Source organism: Panthera uncia (assembly GCF_023721935.1).
Source record: "Panthera uncia isolate 11264 chromosome A1 unlocalized genomic scaffold, Puncia_PCG_1.0 HiC_scaffold_17, whole genome shotgun sequence".
NCBI lineage: Eukaryota > Metazoa > Chordata > Mammalia > Carnivora > Felidae > Panthera > Panthera uncia.
In genome coordinates this window covers 150,038,617-150,047,367 of record NW_026057577.1, presented here as the reverse complement: position 1 = coordinate 150,047,367, position 8,751 = coordinate 150,038,617, and the positions used below count along the sequence as shown (strand labels likewise).

General features: G+C 59.6%; 1 protein-coding gene across 1 annotated transcript; it reads left to right on the top strand.

The window, feature by feature from the left end:
• The first annotated feature begins 2,868 nt into the window (after positions 1-2,868).
• IRX1 (iroquois homeobox 1) lies at positions 2,869-5,548 on the top strand. The gene is made up of 3 exons (XM_049648930.1): positions 2,869-3,919; positions 4,292-4,364; positions 4,642-5,548. The coding sequence occupies exons 1-3, from the start codon at positions 2,869-2,871 to the stop codon at positions 4,697-4,699; spliced, it is 1,182 nt and encodes a 393-aa protein (XP_049504887.1). The 3' UTR covers positions 4,700-5,548.
• Positions 5,549-8,751: the final 3,203 nt, after the last annotated feature.

Sequence of the window (8,751 nt, the reverse complement as noted above, 5' to 3'; positions counted from 1 at the left end):
GGGCGGAGCCGGCGGGGAGCGGGGGAGGCCCGGCCGGCGGGGCCGAGGCGGCTGGGGAGGAGTGGGGGGTGGGGGGCCGGCCCGGGGAGGCGGGAGGCCTGGGCCGCGAGCGGGGGGCTCGGCGGGGAGCCGGGAGGCCGGAGGAACAGAGGCTCGGGGCGCGCGGCTCGAACCGGAGGCTGGGGGCCAAAGTCGCCGGCGCTCTTCCCCCCCCCCCCCCCCCCCCCCCCCCCAAGGCTCGGCCGAGGCGGCGGGGCCGGCGGGCGGGCTTCCGGCAGCTCGGCCCCGGGTCCGCAGGACGCCCGGGAGCGGCGGGCGGACCCCGGTCGCGCGACCTCTCGGGCTTTGGGGCTGGGCCGGGGAGCCTCGGCTTTCTCCCTGGCTGGTGGACCTTCTTGGCTGTGTCCGAGGTGGCCAGGGCGGTGGGGGGGGGGGGGGGGGGGGGACCTGGTGAAGCCTGGTCGACTGGGTCAAAATCGCCCTAACAATGGGGGAGATCCGAGGGGCCGGATGGGGTCTGTTAGCGGAGGGTGTGCAAATTTGAGATGGGGGGGGATTGGTGGAAATAATTTCGGCGTGTGCCACGGTGTTTGCTTGGACTTTCGTGAGTTGCCAAAGTTTTCATTTCTTTTGCACCGAATGAAAAGCACTTTTCTTCCCGCGTTACATAATGGAGGATTAAAGAAAACAGGAGTCCCTGGGCTTAAAATAAATGCTGTCCTCTTAGTCTCGCGTCCCAGTGGGTGTCAGATGGGGGAGGGAGCTGCAAATTTAATTCGCGGGGCATTCGCCATTCTGTCGGTGCAAAGGATCCATTTTCCTTGGTCTGACTGCAAGGTCGCGCTTAAACTTCGGGCTGCTGGTGAATTGCGCGCCCGGCGGGGCGCGGGCGAGGTGGGGGGGTCAGGGAGGCCGCCCCCTCTTGCGCTGCTGCGGGCGGAATAACGCAATTTTCAGGCACTCCCCCCCCCCAGCGTCTCCCCGCTCCTCGAAGAAGAGGCAGGAAATAAATACCGGCCGACTGTACGCGAGAAAAGCGGCGGGTGTGTTTTTCTGTAACTTTTTTCTTGTAGTTTTGAAAAGAAAGGCTATTTCTCTGAAGGCGGCCCCAGCCGCCGTTCAGATCGCTTGCTCTCCAAAAAGATCAGCTCCCATTTTGTTCTGGCGGCTGGGGATGCCAGGGAAGTGCTGAGAGATTTACAAGGTATCCTTTCAAAAAGAACTCCCAGCGGAGAAGAGGCCGGAATGTCGTCCTCGCAGTTACAACCTAAATAATTAGAAAAGTGCAGAGTACATTTTGCAAAGATTAGGTAAAAACGAAATCTGGCCACGGAAACCTTTTCTCTGTGGCATCGGCCACCAAACTAACTAGTCAAAGAAATATTCTGCTCTTTGCAACTTTCTCAGCCTGGAAACCCTCTCTGCTAACGTAGCAAATGGATAATTTTTACGTGGAGAATTGTAATTTTTTTACAGAAATTTTGAATACAGATGTGTGCCATTTGGGAACCTCCCCCCCACCCCCCTTTCGTGTTTGTGCGAGAAAAAGGGATCTGTGTGGTTATGGATCTGTTCCTACTGTACTGTGGTGGGAAACGGAGATGCTCGATTTTTTGTTTGTTTTGTTTTTAGTAGGGGAAACCATATAGAAATCCACCCCCCCCCCAAAAAAAAGGTGTGGTGTATTTCTTAGTGGTCTCCTGCTGGTTCTCAGAAAGTAAACCTAAATCCAAACTCTTGATTCTAGGCCTAGGTTTCCAAGCCGTTTTGATTGGGGATTTGGAAGTCAAAAGATAAAATTGTGAGTGAATGTCTGTCTGGACAATTTATGGTAATAATGAGGCCTAATGAGGTTGTTAGAAAGATAAAATGTTATTTACCAAAAAACCTGATGGGATAATTTGACTTGCTGTGTTTTACTACCGATGATAAAAAGAATATTGATTGCAAATAAATCATGGCCTCTAAATGCCTGCAAACACTTTGTGCTTGCTCTGGCCACATCAAAGTCAAACTTACCAGATAAAGTAAGTGAGGAGAGGCCTCGGAAGGCAGTTCTCTCTTCACAGCTGGCAGCTCCTGGCCCTCCCGTTAATATTTTACCGGTGAAGCCCTCCTTTTGTATTTAAAAAAAAAAAACAAATGGTGTTTTAGTTATTGTTGTTGATGATGGCCGGGATTAAAATTTTAAATTACCTGTCACCACTGCAACCTTTAAGTGTGGGGAGCCATTATATGCAGATTAATTTGGGAGCTAAAAGGAGTGTGCTTTCTTTTTAAATTGCTGGAGGATTTGGACCCAAAGAAAACCCTGGATGGTTTATTTTGCTTGACCCCCTCAGGGTCGAAGGGAGGGGGCTTCGGTTCTTTACATTTGGGGATCTGTTTTATCCGGGTAGTTAAAAGGTTTCCCCTTCTAGTTTGTGTGAGATAAACTTGGAAATTGGCTGCTGGAGTTGTGGGGGGAGGGGGGGGGGGGTAACCGAGGGTGGCCTGGGGAAATTCTATGGGACCAAGGCTCCCGCTGTGGCCTTCTGGAGATGCACGGATTCTGGAACTTTTCTTGAGTGACAAAACAAAACAAGACAAAACAAAACAAAAACACCTCTTCACGATGGTTGGAAGTTGAGTTTCTAGAGGCGGCTCACGATTTGACCCCTCCCTCCCTCCCAGGGTGGTGTGCTGGGGGGGTGAGGGGCTTCCTGTTCTTGACTGGACAAGAGCGGCTGCCCCCCGACTTTCCCAGTTCGGGGGACTTTCCCAGTTCGGGGGACTCATCGCTCTCTTTCTCTTTCTTTCTCTCTCTCCCTCCCTCTCCCTCTCCCCCCCCCCCACACCCCTACTGCCCCTCTCCTCCCTCGGTGGGCTATGTGGTTGCAGGGCTCACAGTACGAACTCAAAGACAACCCGGGGGTGCACCCTGCCACCTTCACAGCCCACACGGCGCCGGCGTACTACCCCTACGGCCAGTTCCAGTACGGGGACCCCGGGCGGCCCAAGAACGCCACGCGCGAGAGCACCAGCACGCTCAAGGCCTGGCTGAACGAGCACCGCAAGAACCCGTACCCCACCAAGGGCGAGAAGATCATGCTGGCCATCATCACCAAGATGACCCTCACGCAGGTGTCCACCTGGTTCGCCAACGCGCGCCGGCGCCTCAAGAAGGAGAACAAGGTGACGTGGGGCGCGCGCAGCAAGGACCAGGAGGACGGCGCCCTCTTCGGAAGCGACACCGAGGGCGACCCGGAGAAGGCCGAGGACGACGAGGAGATCGACCTAGAGAGCATTGACATCGACAAAATCGACGAGCACGATGGCGACCAGAGCAACGAGGACGAAGAGGACAAGGCCGAGGCGCCGCGCCCGCCGGCGGCACCTACCGCCCTCGCCCGGGACCAGGGCTCGCCGCTGGCAGCCGCCGACGCGCTCAAGTCCCAGGACTCGCCCCTGGGCCTGGTCAAGGAGGTCCCGGAGCCCGGCAGCACTCGCCTGCTGAGTCCCGGCGCCGCGTCGGGTGGCCTGCAGGGCGCGCCTCACAGCAAGCCCAAGATCTGGTCCCTGGCAGAAACGGCCACCAGCCCCGACGGCGCGCCCAAGGCCTCGCCGCCTCCGCCCGCAGGCCATCCAGGCGCGCACGGGCCCCCCGCGGGCGCGCCGCTGCAGCACCCCGCCTTCCTGCCCAGCCACGGACTGTACACCTGCCACATCGGCAAGTTCTCCAACTGGACCAACGGCGCGTTCCTCACGCAGGGCTCCCTGCTCAACATGCGCTCCTTCCTGGGCGTCGGCGCGCCCCACGCCGCGCCCCACGGCCCGCACCTGCCCGCACCGCCGCCGCCGCCGCAGCCGCCCGTCCCCGTTGCCGCGGGGGTGCTCCACGGTGACAAGGCCTCCGCTCGAAGCAGCCCGGCGCTTCCAGGTGAGGCGCCCGGCGTGGGGGGTGGGGGGAGGGCTGTCCGCCCGGGCTCGGAATCCGGAACCCCCCCGCAAAGCGTGGGGGTGGGGGGAGCGCCAGCCCGGAGGGGAGAGGCGGTGGCGGCCAAACCCCGGGTTGAGCGGTGATCTCTGCCCGGATTCGGGGACCGAGGCCAAGGCCCTCGGGCTCTGTCCGGAGAGCTGCGTTCTGTCTGCAGTCCTTCCCCCGGGGAGGGGTGACCGTTTTTCTTGGAGACCCCATCCTAGTGGCAGAAGGAAGCGGGGTGGGTGGGGAAGAGGCTTGCGCACCTCCGCGGCACTCCCCCCACCCCCCACCCCAGTCTCCTAACGCTGTGCTTCTGCCCCTCCCCCGCAGAGAGAGACCTCGTCCCCAGGCCGGAGTCGCCGGCACAGCAGTTAAAATCCCCCTTCCAGCCCGTGCGCGACAAGTGAGTGCTGTTTGCTGGGACCGCGGGACCGGGGCTGGAGGGGGTGCCGGCGGAGGACTCGGGGCGGCGGTAGGGTCGCTCGGGCCTCGTAGAGGGGGTGCTGTCCGCCAGCCGTGTGCGCGGGGCGCCCCCTCCACCGGGTTTCTCCCGACGCGGGAGCAGCGGGGCAGGCGGCCACGCCCCCCGGCGCTAGGCCGGCTGCACCGGGGACGCCGGGTCCCAGCGTCCGGCCACTGACACTGCTGTGCTTTCTTGTCTCGTTGTGCTTCGCCCGCAGCTCGCTGGCCCCGCAGGAGGGAACGCCGCGGATCCTAGCAGCCCTCCCGTCCGCCTGATCCAGGGTCGTCTTTTACTTTTGCGGGGGGAGGGGGGAGGAGTTCGGGAGGGAGGGGACGAGGGAGGAATTAGGACAAATATTTCAGACCAGTGTAAAGGACAAATACGGCCACGACGTCACCGACTTCCATCCAGCGCTTCCTGCAGAAAGGGGCTCGTCCGCGTCCGAGCTCCAGTCCAGGCAGCCCGGCCTCTGCCCAGGGCCCTGGTGCCTGTCACCAGGCTCCGGTTGATTATCCGCTCGGTAAACGCCCCACGTGCTTGTGTCTTTTTTTTTTTTTTTCCTTCTTTCTGTATATAGAGTGATTTCAGATTGTAAATAGCGCGTCAGCGAACTTGTCTAAATCATATATTTTTGTCTAATAAACTAAATGAAATGCTGTACGCTGTTCCCGCTGCTGTGTGTGGCTGGGCGTCCGCAGGAGTGTCCGGAATCCTGGAATGCCGGCAGGGCCCAGGTGCCCCTGGCTTGGGCAGAGAGGCTCCTTGGGGAGTTTCGGCTGGAGGCCGGGGTTTCTCACAGCCCGTTTTGGTTGTCGTTGAATTTGCTAATGTTGTCACTCGGGCAGTTTTTTGTTGGCATTTTTGATTTCCGACCTTTGTACGTTTATCTGGGGCATGCCTTTCTCGGGACATCAATGAGTTCGATTTTCAGCAGTTTATAAAACGGTTTCTTAAAGTGGACAACAATGGGAGAAAAAAAAATGAAAAGAATTTCCAATTATGTCCCCAAAGGAGAACTTCAGATTTGAAATCAGTTTATAACTAGTTGTCTACACAGTGCATCCTGGCGTCGGGTCGTTTCGTGGGTAGAGCGAGGACATAATGGAGTATGAAATTTTGGCTTTGAGCGTATTTTTTAGTTACTTGGTTAAATCAAACGTGGAGAGATTGGAAGGCTCTTTTAAACTGTCCGGATGCGGATGCGTGGGCAGAGATGCCGCGCGGGAGGTCTCTGGGCGTGTGGGCCTGGGGGCTGCGGAGAAAGAGGGGAGGTGGCTTTGGTCTCCCAGGGAAGCCCCCTCGACCCCTGCGCCCTGGGCTGGGCGCGCCGAGAGAGCCCAGGGAAAATAAACCACTGATGTCCAGGTCTGAGCGGTAGCTGGGAGCGATGGTGGGACGAAGCGGGACGGAGCTGGCCTCCGAGGCGCATGTGGGACCTGGCCCAGGAGCCGGGGGAAATCTCGGGGTCAGGACTTCGGGCCTCCGGGCACTTGGGGCGGACCCGCCGTAGCGGCCTGCACTTCAAACGGGGCGCAGACGACTTGATGCAGAATTGGCGAAAACTGGGAACACAAGCGTGAACAAGACCGCGGGTGAGGGCGTGAGCCGCAGGGAAACTCGCGCGGGGGGAAGGAAGCCGGGTCCCCGGTGCAGGACGGGACCTCCCCACCCCCCACCCAGGCCGGGTAATCGCCCCGGAGCCCTTGCAGCAGCAGCAGCTGTCGGGCCCCGCCGGTGGCGGCGAGGGGCGGTCTGCCCAAGGGGAGCGTCTGGGGCGGCCTGGGGCTTTGCCGCTGGCTCCTCTGCGGCGGGAGAGGGGCGGCTCGCGCCGAGGACGTGGGGACTGCCCCTCTCCGGGCCCCCCACGCCACCCCGTCCTCGTACGAGAGTTAGGGGTGTCCTCGCTCCCGAGGCTGGAGGAAGCGTGGCAGAGGCGGCGCGGAGGCCGCGGGAGAGCGCGCACGGACGGTCCGGGGGTGGGGGAGCGGGGCGTTGGGCGCTCAGGGGGAGCCGGGCCGCGGCGCCGGGGAGGGCCGTCCGCAGGCGGGCACGCTGGGGCCGCGGCCGCGGTGGAGGCGCTTCGCGTCCGGATGGACGTGCTCGGCGCGCCCTCTATGGGCTGGAAGCGGAATGGGGTCCTGACCGTGGCGTTGGTCCGGCTCCCTGGGCGCCGGGGCGCAGGATCCCGGGTGCCGTGCCGGTCCTCGGAGGGGCCGCGCGCAGAAGCCTCCATTTGTGGCGGTCGGGCTGTCTCTGTGATCTTGGGTGTCACCGGTTGTTTGAATTCGGGGGTGTGATGGCGGGCCTGCTGGTCGGGCTGCTGGCATTGGTGGGCAGGAGTGGGTGCCCAATTCGACGCAGGGCGTTTCCATCGTCTGGGTGGGAATTTAGAGAGGAGCTCCTGGTCTGCCCTCGACGTGGGGCTCCCCTGACCACTGGGCACAGATGGATCCCGCGTCCTTGGCAAGAGTGCGGTCTGGAGAGTTTTGACCAGCGGTCTCTCGCTCCTCGGATGAGGAATGGCGTTCTTGGCGCACAGACATGCTGTGGCAGCCGGGATGTGCTGGTGGGTCCCCCCTGGGTGACCGCTGCAAGCATCAGGTGGGAGTCAGGTGGGCGGTAGGGTCTGTGCCACTGGCGGAGGACTCTCTTCCCAGAACCAAATAGATGACCCCGTGCAGGCGTCACTGTTTGCATGCCCCCTGTTTCCATTCTTTTCTTTTTCCCCCGTCCAATGCTTTTGGGGTCCCCAAACGCTGCTGTCCAGGGGGCTGGACCAGATGTGCTCACCAGCTGAGTCCCAGCCCTGAGAACCCAGTGGCCTAGAAGTCTTGAAGGGTCTGTGCCCCTCCCTCCTGCCCTGCTGACCAAAGTTTCCCATGCAAAGAAATCAGATCTCTAGACTTGGAATTATTTTTCTCGAGTGGAAAGGTAGAAATGAATTTTTAATCAAGCATTGAAAAATCATTTTTGTTCTTTGTGCATGATTTATTTCCATCCTTCCCGACCAGCTCAGCCACCCGAGTGTGCACGCCTAGGGCGTGCGGCACCCCAGCGGCCCCTGTGCGTGGTGTTCCAGCTCGTGAAATATCTGGGAGTAGACATAGAAACTTCTTTTTCTGACACAGCCAAAGCAAAAATTCTTCTGGAACTTTCTGCACGTGCTAAGGTGCTCTCATACTCGATGCCTGCCTAGGGACAGTTTCAGACGGTGGTGGTAATTCTGAGACCAGCAAGGAGGAGACTGAACCCCAAAAAGGGATAGGAATGAGGGACGTCTACAGGATTAATATTTGTGCCCCTTCCTCTGATGGGCAAATAGGACAGCCCGTGTCTGGGGCAGAGGACTTCAGTCTGTGGAATCTTCTGGTAAGGAAGGGTAGGAAGTGCTGTGCAGAAACCCTGCTTTTTCTGCTCTAGTTCGGGCCCATGATAGGGAAGCCATTAGAAGCACACCCCTTCTAGATTCCCCGCTCCTACCCCGTGTTCCCAGCCTGAAGATTTGGGGAGTGGGCGCAGGTCCCTCCCAAGTCATTGACCTGGAGTCTGAAATCTCTGTTCTCACCATCCTTCCCTCCCTCCTTTGATCAATTATATTCACAAGCACATTTATCTCCCCTGCAATATGGAGAATTCATATTCATATCTCGGTTTTAGTGGTCTGACACTGATTAATGTAATATGCGCCATGGCTCCGAGGGGCGCGCCGCCCGATGAATCATGCCCTATAAAGTTTCAGTTGTCCTTGTAGATGGGGCTCTGCCAGAAAGCCAAGACGCCAGAGAGGGAAAGAGGGAGGAGGAAGGATAGAGAAAGGGCAGGGTGGCCACTGTGCACGGGTGCCCTGGGACCGACGCTGGCCTTGGGCCCCCGATGTGGAGGCTTGGGCTGGCCTTGGCCCTTCTGCCAGAACTGTCCTCCTGAGTCAGGGAATCAGGTTCTGGTCCTCCCAGCTGCCCTCTTTCCTTCCCTTCTGAATGGTACAAGCAGGCCAGAGGCTGCCTGGCTGCTCCCAGCCAAGGTCTGGGTGGGACTGGGGCCACCGGCTGGAGGCTAAGGATTTAGGGCCGCTGATTTGGAGAGACGAGCCAGAAATGCTCTCTCAGAAGTAACAGGGCCCAGTTTCCTGTGAGGAATGGGATTTTGACCTTGCATCCCCAATGGTGGAGGTTGGAAAGGTGGGGAGGAAGCCAAGCCCAGGTTTGCTGGGGTTGGGGGCTAGAGCAGGTGAGGGGCCAGCTCTGAGTGGCTTTGGAGTATGCGGGCAGTGGGGACCTGGAAGGCACTTGGAGCCTCCCACTGTCTCTGGCCACGAGACTTGGGCTGC

Excerpts from the sequence above, each read along its gene's own strand:
- IRX1 (XM_049648930.1), top strand. The coding sequence starts at position 2,869 with ATGTGGTTGCAGGGCTCACAGTACGAACTCAAAGACAACCCGGGGGTG. Across the intron at positions 3,920-4,291 it reads AAGCAGCCCGGCGCTTCCAG|AGAGAGACCTCGTCCCCAGG; the intron begins GTGAGGCGCCCG and ends CCTCCCCCGCAG. Across the intron at positions 4,365-4,641 it reads TTCCAGCCCGTGCGCGACAA|CTCGCTGGCCCCGCAGGAGG; the intron begins GTGAGTGCTGTT and ends CTTCGCCCGCAG.